The 19,593-nt window shown below is 41.8% G+C and overlaps 2 protein-coding genes across 2 annotated transcripts; one reads left to right on the top strand and one right to left on the bottom strand.

Moving 5' to 3' along the window:
- Window positions 1–127: 127 nt before the first annotated feature.
- Window positions 128–2,946, bottom strand: LOC134677599 (uncharacterized). Its single transcript, XM_063536072.1, has 3 exons — window positions 2,182–2,946; window positions 1,524–1,934; window positions 128–376 (listed from the first exon to the last, which is right to left on the bottom strand). The coding sequence occupies exons 1-3, from the start codon at window positions 2,443–2,445 to the stop codon at window positions 263–265; spliced, it is 789 nt and encodes a 262-aa protein (XP_063392142.1). The 5' UTR covers window positions 2,446–2,946; the 3' UTR covers window positions 128–262.
- Window positions 2,947–4,629: 1,683 nt separating this feature from the next.
- On the top strand, window positions 4,630–19,013 carry LOC134677645 (zinc finger protein 665-like). Its single transcript, XM_063536105.1, has 10 exons — window positions 4,630–4,857; window positions 5,794–5,910; window positions 7,774–8,223; window positions 8,450–8,649; window positions 9,795–9,902; window positions 10,548–10,626; window positions 12,881–13,005; window positions 16,315–16,426; window positions 17,925–18,029; window positions 18,882–19,013. Exons 1-10 carry the CDS (start codon window positions 4,714–4,716, stop codon window positions 19,011–19,013), a joined length of 1,572 nt encoding a protein of 523 aa, XP_063392175.1. The 5' UTR covers window positions 4,630–4,713.
- Window positions 19,014–19,593: the final 580 nt, after the last annotated feature.

The raw sequence follows: 19,593 nt of genomic DNA, 5'->3' as shown, positions 1-19,593 counted from the left end.
AAACAATTTATCTATCTACATAAAAAATATATTTCGCAAGTAATAATTAGCAAATTATAATTATAAATAGAAATGAATTATTTATTAATCCGTGAAGTGGACTGAAACTGACGCAATTACCCTAGTTCTTAGCTAAGTTGACGAAATTCGACGGTTGAAAAAGAAGTCTAATTAACATAACTTTAATTTAATTAACATAATTTGTATCAAAAATGAAAGATTACGACAAGAAACTTATCACTATTTTGTTGAACAGGAATTGTCACTCTTTGTGAAAAGCTTTCTTGTGGCAGAGTGTGGCGATATGTGCAGCGGAAGCTTGCTTGCTTTTAAACCCCAGGTTACAAATGACGCAGTGGCTGTAGGAAAAGTATAGCTGCAAAAAATATATATGATAATACAACTATTCAATTTATAAAAAAAAAATACAATAAGCCCCCCCCCCACATCTGGCGTCTTTCGAGCGTCGGCGTCTACAATTCTATGGCCGCTGCTCGACGCAACGTCGACGCAACTGCGCAGCGACGTCATTTTCCATAGCGCTGACCAGACGCCGACGCTCGAAAGACGCTAGATGTGGGGGGGCCCTAAGGTATTAAATTCTGCCCACATCTTTGTCTGCATGGGATGATGATGATGATTGATAAAGCTCTTCACACCGCTGAACCAATTTAAATGAAATTTGATAAGAAGATAGTTCGAAGCTTGAAGAAAGACATGGGATATTTCTTCCAGTAATCATTATAGGTAGACAAATTCACAGTCAGAAGCTAATTAAATATATTAAAAACGGGTCACTCACGTATTTTAAGTCGAAAAACGCTCGACATGTTTCACTCCGTACCGAGGAGTGTCATCAGGAGCTTGCGTTTACGGTGACGGACCGGCGCAGACTGCGGGCCGCAGCTCTCCGCGCCCGATGACACGGCGCAAGCGCCGGTGGCGGCAGGGGGGGCGAGAAACTACCCTCATTTATAGCATTATTGTCAAATGAAAAAACGTAAAAATACGTGAAAAATGTAAAATACGTGAGTGACCCGTTTTTAGGGTTCCGTACCCAAAGGGTAAAACGGGACCCTATTACTAAGACTTCGCTGTCCGTCCGCCCGTCCGTCCGTCCGTCTGTCACCAGGCTGCATCTCACGAACAGCTATCACAAATAGCTAGACAGTTGAAATTTTCACAGATGATGTATTTCTGTTGCCGCTATAACAACAAATACTAAAAACAGAATAAAATAAAGATTTAAATGGGGCTCGCATACAACAAACGTGATTTTTGTTAAAAATCCCGTTTGCCAAAGTTAAGCAACGTCGGGAGTGGTCAGTACTTGGATGGGTGACCGTTTTTTTTTGCTTTGTTTTTGTTTTTTTTTTCATTATGGTACGGAACCCTTCGTGCGCGAGTCCGACTCGCACTTGCCCGGTTTTTAATATATTTAATATGCCGGAAGTTTTGTTATTAAAATTGCAGAAGCTAATTTCTTATATTCCTTTATATGTAAGTATAGTAAATTTGATTACCTTTCTCAAACCATTACAATCTACAGTCTTAATCAGATTATTTATATGACGCACATCATATTTGTGTATGTCTATATCACTTTTAGGAATATTGACGCGGCACACTATGCACCAAATGTCATTTTCATTATGTAAGTAACCATGAATGTGATCAATTGGGATGGTAAGTGTCTTATTTGTTATTTTTATTTGCATAGCGCCATCTATTTCTTTCAGTTGCAAATTCTCAGCTATCTTGCATAGTAATTCAACATATGTCTCCTTAGTATGGTTTTCAGGAAATTGTATGGCAATATTAGTATGTATTGGCCTCTCAAATCCACCTGGCTCTAGTATTTTTTGGGCTTTATTAAAAATAGTAAGGGAACGGCTAGATGTTGGCACTGTTGGCGGTATATACGGTTTCTTTAGCTTATACTTCGTTTTTTTTAGCATTAGAAATTAGGTAAACAATCTTGACGTGTCTTTTAATTGAAAAACACATTTTAAAAATAAGTTACGGCAAATATGTAACAATTATGAATCTAATACGATCATTTATATTCGTCTGCTTTCATAAGTAATAGTTATTGATTTTTAAAAAGCGTTTTTCAATTAAAAGACATGTCAAGATCGCTTACCTTCTTGCAAGTTCTTTCTAATGCTAAAAAAAACGAACTATAGTTTTAGAATTATTTTTGGTATGAACAGTATTTTCTTTTTCCTGTGCACAATCGTGAATATTTTTCTCATCACTCATATTCTGAATAGAAGCGGATTCTAAAAGCTCTATATCCTTCATTGCTTGAATAACACCATCATTCTTTTTGGAGTCATTGTCAACTTTACATTCTTCATTATTTGAATTATCTTTGATATCAGAATTGACATATTGAGTAGATATAGAATCTATAATAAAATATGTAGCCTCACATACATCCATATCAATTATGGCTTTTGTCAGAAACCTTGTTAATGACTTGATCAAAATGTTGGAGGTTATTCGTCGACCGCCATATTGGTAACATCGCCTCGTGATTCATTTCTTTGTTTTTGCTCATTAATGTTGTTTAAAGTGTAATATTGATAGCGTATTATGCAGTAAATTAATGTGGAAGTGTGCAGATAATGAAAAATTAATCATGAAACGCGTTTAACCACCATTCTGGCGTCAACGCCGGGTAGCCCACGAGGGTCCTTGTAAAGTCCAGCTATCACCTTACAAGAGCTCATAACCCTAATACCGAACAACGTCGTGCTCTACGAGCATTTGGTATTTCTACCTCTAACCGTGGCTGGCTAGAGCCCTAGAGGCCATAATTTGATAGTTTTATACCGTACACTGGCTAAAGTTTATTTATTACAAATAATATTAATTCGATCCCACGTGGGATCCACTTTGACGTTGGCGAAATCATCGACAGTATCAATGGAGCCATATTACCCAAAGATTGATTGATTGATTGATCAAAATGTTGAGCCATCATCCCTAAAACACAATTAATATGTTACACATTAAAAATACTGATTTTCACGTTCACAGAAGCTTTCACGATTTTTACACATTATTAAAATGTACAATTATTATTTAAGTATTAAGATTTACCTCCGACGTTTCGAGGACGGCGTTGTCGCCGTGGTCTCGGCGAATACGCGATTAAGTCCCGTTGTACAATTTAATAACATTATAAATATTGCAATAAATTATAGTCTGACGTTTTGAAACATTACAATTACTTTTGTCCATGTTACACTGGAGATGGGTCCAGGATTTCGTTCCACCACAAAGTAGCTTGGCAGATTCCAGCGACCATCCCCACAGCCAGAAGGATTTCCTTTCAAAGTATGATAATAGATCATTCGCCTATTGCTGTATACTGTTTGAATAACACCTAGGCTTTAACAGAGAATTATAAAAGGAAAAAGAACGACTACATAAAGTGCGTCAAGCAAATCTTGTCAGTAGCAATGTAAAGCAAACTAAAGTAGGGTAACACTCAAAGAGTAGTATTGCGCTAAGAAAAGCAGCAATGTACAATGTACATCGAACCAAAACTTTTTTTTCCTATGAGCGCGCCCTGTTACGTACGTCAATTCAAATTGTCACTCGTGGATTCTCTATTGAAAATGTTTGAAATTGTTATTAAATGGTATGGACGGACAATTTAAAAGCGGTGTGTGGTGAATTTGAAGATCTCAAAATAAAATTAGAAGTGGAATATGCCGTTAAACAAGAATGTAATGAATAAAATCATTGCTTCAGCAGATAGATGTCCTATTGGATTTTAATATTTTATTAGATTTATCAGTTGGAACTGTAGGCATTGTAGGCACCTTATCTTTGATTAAGCACAATTTTATTTAATATATTGGTATTTAATGGTGACACAGCAGAAATATCTCTTGAAATAGAATCGATTCAGAATGTAAACAAAGATGATGGCTGTCATTCGCGATCCACATTCCACAGATAAAGCACAGATGCCACGCGATTTTCGAATTATTCGAACACAGTGTTGCTAACCCGCGATTTTTCAAATTTGCCGCCGTTTGCTACTGACAAGATTTGCTTGACCCAGTATACCTCACCGTTTATCCGTACTCTACTTTACAGAAACTTATTGATATTACGATTTTTGCACTTCGATTCTTCTTGCGATTCGTGCACTTTTTCTCTTCTCTGCAAAAGAAAATAGAATAAAGACACGTTACGTGCTGCGGTGCTAAGAAAATAGAATACGTAAAAAACGAATCACGAAGTGAATCTAGCAGAGAAATTTAGCTTAAAAAAAATGTTAAAAGATATGATTTCCGAACGTGTGTCATTTGTCAATGACATGACAGAAAGCGTTCAGAGGTTAGCCTAATGTAATCAATCTCACTTTATTATTAATTTTTGAATTCTTATAATAAATATTAAAGTTTTACCATACCAGATCGTTGCTATTTATAACCAAATTAAAAAGTCATATATATAGTAAAAACAGCTGAACAAAGGTAGCTGTGGTGCTACGAAATCTTATACTTTCACCTACTTTGCCTGTACGTGGGTATTTGAACGAGATAAAAACAAAATCAAAAAGTTGCGTTTTGATTTGTATTATTTATTCAGATATAATATAATATTTTAACTGTAAATAACGTGAAGCTAACTGAAACTGGAAGTAAAATATATAGTTCATACATAGGTAAAGTGTAATTTAGGATTAGTATGATGCAGTTGGAAGACATTAAATATGAATATAAACTAGACAAGTCTCAGTGCCACACATGCCTAACTTTTGGTCGAAAGCTTACCTCATTAGGTGAATATGTAGATATATTCAGAAAAATAGCCCCTCAAACTGGATTCTCGGTAAGTAATCGTCACAATCATAAATTAATTTCATTGAATATGGTATATGTTGTATATGGTGTATTCAGTGTTGGTAACGGTTCTTATAAGAGTCAAGTTGGTTCTTAACTATTAGCAACATTTTGTTAATGACAGTAACACTTATTACGTATGCTAAGATCAAGGTACTGTGGTGGAATTACGGAAACTTACCAAGTTTACAATATGTATATTGTACAATGTTATAAATTTGCTTTTATTTATTGTTGGGGTAAATTTGCAGTGTCTGTCTGTTTTAAAAAGGGACCATTTTATCCTGGTAGAAGCCTTTTGGTCAAATGTTTGAAGGCTAAAGCCTATCATACAAGAATAATTGGCAGTCAACTTTGAACCAATGGTATTCTTCTTCTTTAGGTGCCATATCCTCTACAGATGTCAGCTACCACAGTCGGGAACTCTTCTGCCTAGCGTGGCAGCGTTGATACCCGTCCAATTCCTAAATTTATCCATCCAAGTTGTTTTTCTTTTCCCTCTGCCCCTTTTCCCTTCGATTTTTCCCTCTATTATCCCTCTAACATTTGTGTTAGAAAATAGAATAGAATAGGTTTCATTTTAAAATTGAATAAATCAACACAAAAGTATGTTACATTTAATTTAATAGTGATTGGATTTCGCTGGAGGTAATTTGTACTAGTATTAAGGCCCATTTGCACCATCCCACTAACCCGGGGTTAAGCAGTTAAACCGTTAGCCTAGTGTCAAATTGTATAGGTAACCATGGCAACTCCAGGTTTAACCGGTTAACCTCGGGTTAATGGAATGGTGCAAGTGGGCCTAAGACTGTGGGATGATAGAGGCTATCCAGTGCCACTGCCTCATATCTAAATTTCAAATATGGGATAACCGGTTTTGTTTTAAAATCAATTAATCACCATAAACTAAATAATTATCTTCTAGATGAACTGCAATATGGAATCAATGCAAATTTGCTGGGAGTGCAGCGCAGTGCTATCAAAGATGGCTGGCTTCCAGAAGCAAGTGCTCAGAGCCTCTGAAATGCTGGAAATGGGGCAGGTTTGTATTGTCTGTGAATAATGTGAAATGAATGTAGCTGGTCTACATCAAATTTAGTAAATCTCTGATCATAATCTTCCTAGCAGTAACAATGTCGCCAGGAGGTTTGAGAGAGTAAACCCCCCCCCCTTTTACCTTTTTTCTATTGCTAAAAAAACTAATTATAGAAGTTATCTGGCATTTGAAAGAAAGAAAGAAAATTCATTTATTTACGTCACATACCAGTTAAACTACAAAGCCAGCCATTGTTTACTTAGAAAGTGGGGTCCACTCAGTTAACTAATATGTGATGATGATGATGATGCTCTCCTGACCGATTTCGGCCCCAGCGACTGTGTGCTCTGGACTAGGCAATTTTTAGCTCGTGTTATTAGAGTGTAGCTGATCCACTCTCTGATGCGCTCTTAGGTGGCTCACGTACCCTATCTTCTTGCTAAATACTCGAGCGCATTTTGGGCACGTCAGCACACCACCTACATAGTTGTAGGAAATTGAGGTTGGCGGCCGAGCCTTAAGCTCATCACGTTTTTTGTCGAGCTCACTGCGGCGTTCCGTCTCAGTTAACTAATATGTATCTAAGGCGGTGTCTTTCAAATTGTGGGTCGCGACCCCCTGGGGGGTCGCAAAGCCTCTGCTAGCCTTAAAACAATACATAAGCGAAAAGGGGGTCGCATCATGAAAAAGTTTGAAAGGCACTGATCTAAGGCATTAGGATTTTCAGAAGGGACTTCCATTTTACCTTCTAACCCATATGGGAAGCAATAAGGCATTATTGGGATTAGTTAAGTTTCCTCCAATTTAAAAATGAATCCCAAAATAAAGTTACTAGTGGCTCTGTGAGCTGTAGACCTCGCGAGCAGAGCTTAAAACTGAGTAAATTAAATAAAAAATAAAATAAAAACAACAATTGATATGAAATTTAAGTGTAAAAAAATACAAAAAGTTATATCCCAGTATATAATTACCGGGGATCGAACCCAGACCTTCCGTGCAAACAAAAAAGCGAACGTTTGCAAAATACACCATGATATAGATGGTCAAGCAAATCTTGTCAGTAGAAAAAGGCGCGAAATTCAAATTTTCTATGAGACGATATCCCTTCGCGCCTACATTTTTTAAATTCGCCGCCTTTTTCTACTGACAAGATCTGCATGACCAAGTATAGTTCTTACATGAGGTGACGAAATATAGCTACTCATTCTCAAGTAAAAACTATATATCTTAATACCTCCAAAACCAGCGAAATAAAATTTCTGAATTTTTGACCATTTAATCTGTAAACATGTCTTAAAAAGAATACACTCTTATGATACCGATACGACTATTTGTTTAAGCGCGAGCTATCACAACTCTTCCATTTTGAAAAATTTCCAAAAACCGTCTCGACAAAAAAAAATTGAGTCATAGAATTTGGTTACAAAATTTCACGAGAATCGGTTAAGAATTGCGACCTGTAGAGGAGAACATCCGGACATACAAAACTAAATATCTTAATACCTCCAAAACCAGCGAAATAAATTTTCTGAATTTTTTGACATTTAATCTGCAAACATGTCTCAAAAAGAATACTTTCTTATGATACCGATACGACTATTTGTATAAGCGAGAGCTATCACAACTTTTCCATTTTGAAAAATTTTCAAAAAATGACCCGACAAAAAAATTTTATTGGTTCATACAATTCGGTTACAAAATTTCACGAGAATCGGTTAAGAATTGCGACCTCTAGAGGAGAACATCCGGACATACAAAAGCAAAACGCCCGAGTCAAAACGTAGACCTTCGCTTCGCTTCGGTCAATTATTCCTTAATTAAAAATAAATATATACATTACATAATTAAAAAAAGTGTTTTTTTTTTCAGGCATATGGAACATTGTCAAATCTAACTACAGTCATATTTAATGACATAAGTCCTAACACAATCTACGTCACACAAACAAATGAACCAACACACACAGATACAAAATCTGAAACAGATGATATCCATGACACTGGTCATGTTTCAGATGCCACAGATAACATAGAATTGGCGAAAACAGAGGGCATAGAGATTAAAAAAACTGTAAAAGTAAAAAATAATAAGTGGACTTTGAAAAGAGCATTGCTGAATAAAAAGCCTAAATTTAAAGTAATTGACAATAATAAAATATTTAGAAAGGTCAAATTAAGTTTAGAAGAACTTAAAAGTTGTTTAGAGAAGGAAAGACTTAGTGAGTTTTTCATGTCATGTAAATTTAAATGTGAAAGCTGTGTGCTTGGTTTTGAGGATGAAAATTGTCTGGCTAGGCATATAGCGAGACATCATAGTGAGGTAAGTAGCTTATTTCATTTAAGTAATTAAACTTAAATAATATAAACATTAATAAATGTGATTACTTGACTTACTTTGATTTTAAATTGATGCAATTTTTTTTTTTACCTACATAATATTTGTATTTGGCATTCAAAAGTGCATGGATAGATGTCGACCTTAATGCCTTAATATTACGGTTGAAACATGTCCATGCACTTTTGAACGCCAGTGTATCTACCTCCAGATTATAGGCCCATACATCTGCGACACATGCAACACGCGAGCACCTAACAAAAGCTCCCTAGCGTCGCACATATCTAGACACTACTACACGCACGAGTGCTCGCTGTGTGCGTTCGCCAGCTGCCACGTCACGCACAGGCGCGTCCATGCGCGCACGCATAAGGTCGTGCTGCAGTGCGTCAAGTGCGAGTTGAAGTTTGGGTACGTAATTGTACTCAATTTATATATAATTATACACATACATTACACATTCTTATACATTGCTATATGGAAACATTTATTTTCGCTGAACATACATGGGAGTCAAATCGGTAGGTTCTAGAGCAGCGTTTTCCAAACTATGGGTCGCGACCCATTGGTGGGTCCCGAGCGAATATTGAATCGGCGAATATTCTTCTTCCTCGCGTTATCCCGGCATTTTGCTTGACAACTAATCGGAGGTCGCGGATTCAAACCCCGACTCGTACCAATGAGTTTTAAGGAACTTATGTACGAAATATAATTTGATATTTACCAGTCGCTCTTCGGTGAAGGAAAACATCGTGAGGAAACCGGACTAATCCCAATAAGGCCTAGTTTACCCTCTGGGTTGGAAAGTCAGATGGTAGTCGCTTTCGTAAAAACTATAGTGCCTACGTCAATTCTCGGGTTTAGTTGCCAAGCGGACCCCAGGCTCCCATAAGCCGTGCCGGGATAACGCGAGGAAGAAAGAAATTAAGAAGGCATAAAGATACGAGCAAATTTCATATTTAATTTTATTACACAAACGGGTCTACCGCGATATAATTTCATTGCTTTTACCTTAATTTCCGACGTCAAAGTGACAGCAAATCCCTGACCCAATATTACAGGGTTCTATGTTTCACATTTATCGAAATGAAATTTGAACATTGTCATTGTGACTATCTTGAAAATGTAACATAGAACCCTGTAATATTGAGCCAGCGAAATGTCAACGGAGATATTAATAACACAACACTAAACTACCCGAAAATGTTCGGGGTAGACAAAGAAATTGCAGCTACCCGTTAAAGTTTTATGTTTAAGCAAATTTCGTCTTAATGGTGAGCGACAAAGTGATACAGTCAACTGTAAAAATATGGGTGTAGCCAACTTATTCAAAAATATGTCTCAAAGTTCTTAATTCGCTGACGCTCTCAACCCATTGGACATATTTTTGAGATGATTTGTGCACCCATATTTTTACAGTTTACTGTACAGTGAGCCAAGTAAGTGGTCTACCACTTTTCGACTCTATCATCTGATTCATAGTCGAAAAGTGGTAGACCACTTTCTTGGCTGACTGTACCTTTTGATTGAGAGCGTGTCATTTGTCCCACTTGAAGGTCCCGCCGGGAATTCTTCCAGCACTACAAGGCGTGGCACGAGAGGTTCGTCTGCGACCTCTGCGGCGTCAGCTTCAAGATGCGATACTGCATCAAGGACCATATCAGGTAACTTTCCATATCAGTGCTATATTTGTTCAAGATGCGATACTGCATCAAGGACCATATCAGGTAACTTTCCATATCAGTGCTATATTTGTTCAAGATGCGATACTGCATCAAGGACCATATCAGGTAACTTTCCATATCAGTGCTATATTTGTTCAAGATGCGATACTGCATCAAGGACCATACGAGTATCAGGTAACTTTCCATATCAGTGCTATTTGTCTACCGTTCTTCATCAATTCTCATCTAACTGGAAGAAATCCCTTAAAGGGATAAGTTCGCCTTTACTGCCTATCCTGTGCCGTAAACTTGTGTTTTGTACAATAAAGAGTTTATACATACATACATACTTTCTATCAATATGCTTCACACTATCAAAGACATATGTAAACTCCGTATAAGATAAATAAAGTCTAAGGAAAAACGTGCCTCGGAAATCTAGAAAAAGTCATGCTCAAATAGATGGCGCCATACCTTTGGCCTATACTTGGCTAGATGGAGTTGAGACCGTTTGATATTTAATTAATTTCAACGTGAAAGAAAAAGGATCACAGTCATATGGCGTTCTAAAAAAAATCATTTTAGTTTTAATCGTGTGTCGATAGATGGCAGTAAAGTTAAACAGAATTTTGTTTCTTTCGGCAGGAAGCAACATTCCCCTTTTGAATGCAAACTCTGTGATAAGAAATTTTCCCGATACAATGGATTGTGGTTACATAATAAGGTATGTGCTCGTACTGTATTATATTTATTTATTATTTTATTACTTTACAGCTTGACAAAAAAGAGTAGAAATTAAAAAGGTGCAACACTGTAGTGTCATCCAATTCAAATCAATGTTGCCACTACAGTGTTGCCACTTTTTAATTTCTACTCTTTTTTGCCAAGCTGTACATATATATCATTCTATAAATCTAAAATAATTTTTAAGAAAAAAAAACCGACTTACATTGGGGCCGATGAAAGATTACTGTAGATGGTACACTATGTAGAAAAGGAGGTAAAACCACCCACTTTTCTACTAGCATTTCGCTTCTGTATAATGGCTCCTCTACAGGATGGGCCAACGCCGGCCACTCCAAGGGACGCAGCCATATGGTAGAATGAGATAGCAATATCACTTGCTCCCTCTAACGCATAAATGCGTCCCTTGGAGTGGCCGGCGTTGGCCCATCGTGAAGAGGAGCCATGAGGGTCGTAGTTCTAGCCTAACCTAACCCACTCCTCAGATAGCAGTTCGGTTCTGTGCGGATCGCAGTTCGAACCTAATCAAACCCACTTTTCAAGTAGCATTTCGTTTCTGTAAGGCTCGCAGTTCTAACCTAACCTAATCCTTGTTCGGTTCTGTGAGGATCGCAGTTCAAACCTAACCCACTTAATGGCGCATGCCGTGCGGTGTACGGGGGTTTAAGCGGGAGGGGCTAGTAAGATTGGCATCATCGTACTTTATACCTACATTAATTTTATGGTAGGTAATCATAGTTGTTTATTTAGTTAAGGTATCATAGTGGTTTTCTGGATCAAGGTCCGAGTCCGGGTCCGTGTCCGGGTCCGAGACCGGGTCCGAGTCCGGGTCCGAGTCCGGGTCCGAGTCCAGGTCCGGGTCCAAACCGGATCCGGGTATGAGTCCGAGTCCGGGTCCCAGTCCAAGTCAAAATTGAAATTCGTAATCACCAAACGTGTACCATGCGTCATTGAAGAGTTCTGTTCTGGTCATCATCAGCAGTTCCACTTCATCAAATGCGACAGTTTTTAATGTAAATGCTTGATTTTATGATGAAAGTACAAAAAAATCTATACGTATGCCTTTAATATTTGAGGAGTTCCCTCGATTCCTTATGGATCCCATCATCAGAACTCGAGCTCTACAAAAATGTGGCTTAAAAACTTAACTTGCTTAACGAACATAACGAAAAGGAAAAATCGCCAAACGTGAACTATGCGTCGTTTAAGAGTTCTGTTCTGATCATCATCAGCAGTTCCACTTCATCAAATGCAACAGTTTTTAATGAAAATGCTTGATTTTCTAATGTAAATACAAAAATCTCTATACGCATGCCTTTAAGATTTGAGGAGTTCCCTTGATTCCTCATGGATCCCATCATCAGAACTCGAGCTTGACAAAAATGTGGCTTATAAACTTAACTTACTTAACAAACATAACGACGAGGACAAATCGCCAACCGTGAACTATGCGTCTTTGAAGAGTTCTGTTCTGATCATCATCAGCAGTTCCACTTCATCAAATGCAACAGTTTTTAATGAAAATGCTTGATTTTCTGATGTAAATACAAAAATCTCTATACGCATGCCTTTAAAATTTGAGGAGTTCCCTTGATTCCTCATGGATCCCATCATCAGAACTCGAGCTTGACAAAAATGTGGCTTAAAAACTTAACTTGCTTAACAAACATAACGAAGAGGACAAATCGCCAACCGTGAACTATGCGTCGTTAAAGAATTCCGTTCTGATCATCATCAGCAGTTCCACTTCATCAAATGTCACTTTTTTGGATGTATATGCTTGATTTGTTGATAAAAACCCAAAAATCACTATATGTATGCCTTTAAGATTTGAGGAGTTCCCTCGATTCCTCATGGATCCCATCATCAGAACTGGGTTTTGACAAAAACGGGACCAATCTGTATGCATATACATTCAAACAAAAAAAGAATTTTCAAAATCGATCTAGTAATGACGGAGATATGGAGTAACAAACATAAAAAAAATAAATAAAAAAAAAAACATACAACCGAATTGATAACCTCCTTCTTTGAGATTTGGAAGTCGGTTAAAAATATAATACACTGAGCGCTAATACAATGTGCAAAGATATCGTGTTACGTGTTACCTTTACTCACACTCAACGGGGTTGGCAAATGTCAAAGGTTTTTATAGATGGCGCCAGCATAGGTTTTACCTATCTCTAATAATAAGATACTTTTTTTTTTCATGTAAGTATGTCTGTGTGTCATAGGTGTGTCACACGGAGTCTTCACAAGGCGCGTATTGTGTGGAGTGCGACCGGCGTTACGCGGACGTGTACCGCTACCGCTGGCACCTCAGCAACAGCGCGCGCCACCGGCCGAGGGCTAGACTACGGTAACAGTTATATGTATTAGGCATGTCACACCGAGTGCGACCGGCGCTACGCGGACGTGTACCGCTACCGCTGGCACCTCAGCAACAGCGCGCGCCACCGGCCGAGGGCTAGACTACGGTAACAGTTATATGTATTAGGCATGTCACACCGAGTGCGACCGGCGCTACGCGGACGTGTACCGCTACCGCTGGCACCTCAGCAACAGCGCGCGCCACCGGCCGAGGGCTAGACTACGGTAACAGTTATATGTATTAGGCATGTCACACCGAGTGCGACCGGCGCTACGCGGACGTGTACCGCTACCGCTGGCACCTCAGCAACAGCGCGCGCCACCGGCCGAGGGCTAGACTACGGTAACAGTTATATGTATTAGGTATGTCACACCGAGTGCGACCGGCGTTACGCGGACGTGTACCGCTACCGCTGGCACCTCAGCAACAGCGCGCGCCACCGGCCGAGGGCTAGACTACGGTAACAGTTATATGTATTAGATATGTCACACCGAGTGCGACCGGCGTTACGCGGACGTGTACCGCTACCGCTGGCACCTCAGCAACAGCGCGCGCCACCGGCCGAGGGCTAGACTACGGTAACAGTTATATGTATTAGATATGTCACACCGAGTGCGACCGGCGTTACGCGGACGTGTATCGCTACCGCTGGCACCTCAGTAATAGCGCGCGCCACCGGCCGAGGGCTAGACTACGGTAACAGTTATATGTATTAGATATGTCACACCGAATGCGACCGGCGTTACGCGGACGTGTATCGCTACCGCTGGCACCTCAGCAACAGCGCGCGCCACCGGCCGAGGGCTAGACTACGGTAACAGTTACATGTATTAGGTATGACACACCGAGTGCGACCGGCGTTACGCGGACGTGTATCGCTACCGCTGGCACCTCAGTAATAGCGCGCGCCACCGGCCGAGGGCTAGACTACGGTAACAGTTATATGTATTAGATATGTCACACCGAGTGCGACCGGCGTTACGCGGACGTGTATCGCTACCGCTGGCACCTCAGTAATAGCGCGCGCCACCGGCCGAGGGCTAGACTACGGTAACAGTTATATGTATTAGGTATGTCACACCGAGTGCGACCGGCGTTACGCGGACGTGTATCGCTACCGCTGGCACCTCAGCAACAGCGCGCGCCACCGGCCGAGGGCTAGACTACGGTAACAGTTATATGTATTAGATATGTCACACCGAGTGCGACCGGCGTTACGCGGACGTGTACCGCTACCGCTGGCACCTCAGCAACAGCGCGCGCCACCGGCCGAGGGCTAGACTACGGTAACAGTTATATGTATTAGATATGTCACACCGAGTGCGACCGGCGTTACGCGGACGTGTATCGCTACCGCTGGCACCTCAGCAACAGCGCGCGCCACCGGCCGAGGGCTAGACTACGGTAACAGTTACATGTATTAGGTATGACACACCGAGTGCGACCGGCGTTACGCGGACGTGTACCGCTACCGCTGGCACCTCAGCAACAGCGCGCGCCACCGGCCGAGGGCTAGACTACGGTAACAGTTATATGTATTAGATATGTCACACCGAGTGCGACCGGCGTTACGCGGACGTGTATCGCTACCGCTGGCACCTCAGTAATAGCGCGCGCCACCGGCCGAGGGCTAGACTACGGTAACAGTTATATGTATTAGGTATGTCACACCGAGTGCGACCGGCGTTACGCGGACGTGTATCGCTACCGCTGGCACCTCAGCAACAGCGCGCGCCACCGGCCGAGGGCTAGACTACGGTAACAGTTATATGTATTAGATATGTCACACCGAGTGCGACCGGCGTTACGCGGACGTGTACCGCTACCGCTGGCACCTCAGCAACAGCGCGCGCCACCGGCCGAGGGCTAGACTACGGTAACAGTTATATGTATTAGATATGTCACACCGAGTGCGACCGGCGTTACGCGGACGTGTATCGCTACCGCTGGCACCTCAGCAACAGCGCGCGCCACCGGCCGAGGGCTAGACTACGGTAACAGTTATATGTATTAGATATGTCACACCGAGTGCGACCGGCGCTACGCGGACGTGTACCGCTACCGCTGGCACCTCAGCAACAGCGCGCGCCACCGGCCGAGGGCTAGACTACGGTAACAGTTATATGTATTAGATATGTCACACCGAGTGCGACCGGCGTTACGCGGACGTGTACCGCTACCGCCGGCACCTCAGCAACAGCGCGCGCCACCGGCCGAGGGCTAGACTACGGTAACAGTTATATGTATTAGGCATGTCACACCGAGTGCGACCGGCGTTACGCGGACGTGTACCGCTACCGCCGGCACCTCAGCAACAGCGCGCGCCACCGGCCGAGGGCTAGACTACGGTAACAGTTATATGTATTAGGCATGTCACACCAATTGCGACCGGCGGAAACAGCGCGCGCAATCTTGAAAGCTATATTCACCCACTTCCCGATAGAGCTGAATTTTTTTTATTTTGCATACATATGTAAATCGTGATGGAATGATGCTGCAGATCTGATTTTGCGTTTTGTACACATATTTTATTATTTGCTGGGACGTCAGTCTTTCCGTGACCACAGCAGGTGCAACTCGGCTGAAACGTCGGAATTTAAGGTATAAACAATGAAATTATATCGCGGTAGACCCACTCAATATTTGTTTGCGACCCACAGTTTGGGAATTGCTGGTGTAGAGGGTTTTTAAAAATATTAATTTAATAGTTATAATTTCTTGATCCCGGGTTCGAATTCCGGTAAGGGCATTTATTTGTGTGATGAACATAGATATTTGTTCCTGAGTCATGGCTGTTTTCTACTTATGTATATCGTCGTCTAGTATCCATAGTACAAGCTTTGCTTAGTTTGGGGCTAGGTCGATTTGTGTAAGATTGTCCCCAAATATTTATTATATTTTATTTATTCATCATTTTTCTTAGGCTAGGGTTTTTATAATATGAATACAAAAGTAAAAACACTTACAAAACAATAAAAAATACATATAAACACATTATAAAAAACCTAACCTAGGGTGCCGCCAGCAGCGGGGCAAGGCCCAAGCTACCGGTGGTCAGGGCTGCAGAGAGAGGAACCGACGTACTATCCGCGCCGTGTCCAAGATCACCGCCTTCTGCATCTGTCCCTTGATCCAACCACCTAGCGAGAGTCTCTCAAGATGTTGGTCGAGACTCTTCGCTATTAAACCGCTCACTGAAACGACTATCGGGACAATGATCGTCGAATCAACATCCCACATGGCGGTTATCTCGTGAGCCAAGTCTATATTATTATATTTATTATTATTTATGTTAAGGATCCCATGTCCCGGGTGCGACAAAGTGTTCACGAAGAAGATATACATGAAGGACCACTACGACCTCGTGCATCTCAAGAAGTACAAGTACCGCTGCGAGCAGTGCGACAAGGTAACGTAGACCGGTTCAGAGGGCCTACCGCGAACCACGTTCGAAGTGTTGCCTCTCTGTCGCACTTGTAAATTCGTACGTAAGTGGGACAGGGAGTCAACACGTCGAACGTGTTTCGCGGTAAATCCTCAGTTCCCGATTCGCCGGATTTACTTTAGGACGTCCGACGAAACAAGAATCCGGCGAATCGGGAACTAACTGTAGACTAGAGATGCACCGGATAGTCACCTACTATCCGGCCGGATACCGGATAGTAACTTTGCTTGATTTAGGAGTAAACAAATTGGATTTAAGATAAGATTATAAGACTTGTAATATTAGTTGTAAATTGTTTTAGCAGTACATTTTTAGGGTTCCGTACCCAAAGGATAAAACGGGACTCTATTACTAAGACTCCGCTGTCCGTCTTTCACCAGGCTGTATCTCACGAACTGTGATAGCTAGACAGTTGAAATTTTCACAGATGATGTATTTCTGTTGCCGCTATAACAACAAATACTAAAAAGTACGGAACCCTCGGTGGGCGAGTACGGCTCGCACTTGTCCGGTTTTTCGACAGTAGCGACACTTGTGACATCTGGTGTCAAGTAGCGGTACTGATAATTCCACTTGACGCTAGATGTCGACTATGAAATATGCAACTCGCATTTTGGTAAGAAAATTGACTTATGGAGTTACCACTTTCGCCACTTATATTTCTCTAAAGACAAACTTATGTATGTATAAGGCTGGTTTTAGTGTCACGCGGACCGTCTGCGCGGATCGCTCCGCACCGGATCAATATGTATTATAGTTCGTTTTTAGGGTTCCGTACCCAAAGGGTAAAACGGGACCCTATTACTAAGACTTCGCTGTGCGTCCGTCTGTCTGTCACCAGGCTGTATCTCACGAACCGTGATAGCTAGACAGTTGAAATTTTCACAGATGATGTATTTCTGTTGCCGCTATAACAACAAATACTAAAAAAGAATAAAATAAAGATTTAAGTGGGGCTCCCATACAGCGAACGTGATTTTTGACCGAAGTTAAGCAACGTCGGGCGTGGTCAGTACTTGGATGGGTGACCGTTTTCTTTTTGCATTTTTTTCCGTTTTTTTTTTGCTTTATGGTACGGAACCCTTCGTGCGCGAGTCCGACTCGCACTTGCCCGGTTTTTTTTAGCATTAGAAAGAACTTGAGAGAAGGTAAGCGAACTTGACATGTCTTTTAATTGAAAAACGCTTTTTTAAAAATCAGTAACTATTAATTATGAATGATCATCATTCTAATACTAGTTATAATATTTGCCGTAACTTATTTTCAAAATGTGTTTTTCAATTACACATCAACATTGTTTACCTTATTTCTAATGCTAAAAAAAACGAACTATAAGTTCAGGGAGCGTTACAGAGTAAAGGTGACGGGTCCGACAGCTTTCTCATACAATTTGGCGGTGCGGAGCGATCCGCACGGACGGTCCGCGTGACGCTTAAACCAGTCTAACAATGCGTTGTTCCAGAATTTCCTGCGCAACGCGGACCTGGTGCAGCACAGGAAGAGAGTGCACGAGGGCATCCTCCCGCCCAGGAACAAGATCTGCTACATGTGCGGACGAGGGTTCACTGTACGTATAGGGACCGTACGCGTTGGAGGTTCTGCCATCTTTTGGCCTGAATCGGAAACATGTGCTCATGTACATTGCCAAAGCAAGTGATTCCATCTACCGTTCTCGTCGGTATATTGTATCCTTAGGCCCCCTCCACATCTGGCGTCTTTCGAGCGTCGGTGTCTACAATTCTATGGCCGACGTCGACGCAACTGCGCAGCGACGTCATTTTCCATAGCGCTGGACCGACGCCGACGCTCGAAAGACGCCAGATGTGGGGGGACCCTTAGTATTCCGTAATATTGTGTCCTTGTACATAGTAGGTTCTGCCATCTTGTGGGCTACAATGGAATCCGGCCATCTTGTGGACGACACATTTACGCTTCGCGCCAAAAATCTGACGGCTCCTATACTGCCCCCTATGGGCCTACAGTACACATGTAGTGCATAATTATTTTCCATCGTATCTTGCTATTTCAGTCAGTCTCGGTACAAAAAGTACTGAGGTTGACTGAACTTGACAAATACGAACGTTTCCGAGTAAATACGATGGAAAACAATTATACACTACATCTGTAATATGAAAAATGTAGGTACGAAGGGTCGATCTGAATTTCGCGGCTTTTTCTGACTTGCCAGAGTATGATATGACATGTATTGTTGCAGACCACAGGGCGGACACGACATATATCAAAAATCATTTGCGTTTTTATGTGTGCGCGTCTGTATACGCGTTAATGTGTATGTGTGGGTAAGTCGCTTTACTGAGAGGACGCCAGATTCATGTCGCGGGGCGAGGTAACGCGAGTCGGGGCGGGGCGGTGCGTGCCCGTTCTGTATGATAATACTATTACTTATTCTATGTTGCAGACGAACAAGATCCTGACGAACCACATGCGCACGCACACGGGCGAGCGGCCGCACTCGTGCGCGCGCTGCCCCGCCGCCTTCGCGCAGCGCGCCGCGCTCCGCCAGCACCAGCGCAAGCGCCACGCCACGTGACGCCCACACGAGCGTGCACACGGACGTCACGAACCACAGAATAAGGGTCGGTTGCACCAAACTGTTCGTATCGTTAAAGAGTTCGCTAAATTTGTATGTATCGAAAGTTTCATAGGAAAGCGCCGGGGTGCGCGCCGGCTGACGTTGATCAGTCTGTCGAATGTGGTTGGTGCAACTGGCCCTGAATAATACTACCGGACAGAAATGACACTTCGTACAAAACCGAAGTTAGACGGTATTCAAGGACGAATCGAAATATGGCACCTCGGTCAGGGGGGTGTCACTACGCAGTTTAGGTACATTCGGCCGGCGCGCCGCGCCGCGCGGCGTATGCCAGTGGGCTGCCGCGCGCCGCTCGGCTCGCACGATAGTCGTGTCACGTGGCGCTCGCACAAAATTTAAAATACACAATGGCTTCGAAACCTATATCTCGATCTAATCCGTATAAAATATATTGTTCTGTTTACGGATGTCTGAAGAACAAGGAAGCAGAAATAACATTTTATTAAATTCCGGACGATATTGAAAGGTGAATTTAAACTTTAAAATATAACATAAATACTAAGTAATCAAATTCGAT

This window comes from Cydia fagiglandana, chromosome 26, assembly GCF_963556715.1.
Source record: "Cydia fagiglandana chromosome 26, ilCydFagi1.1, whole genome shotgun sequence".
NCBI classification, from domain to species: domain Eukaryota; kingdom Metazoa; phylum Arthropoda; class Insecta; order Lepidoptera; family Tortricidae; genus Cydia; species Cydia fagiglandana.
This window is presented reverse-complemented; position numbering and strand designations above follow the sequence as displayed.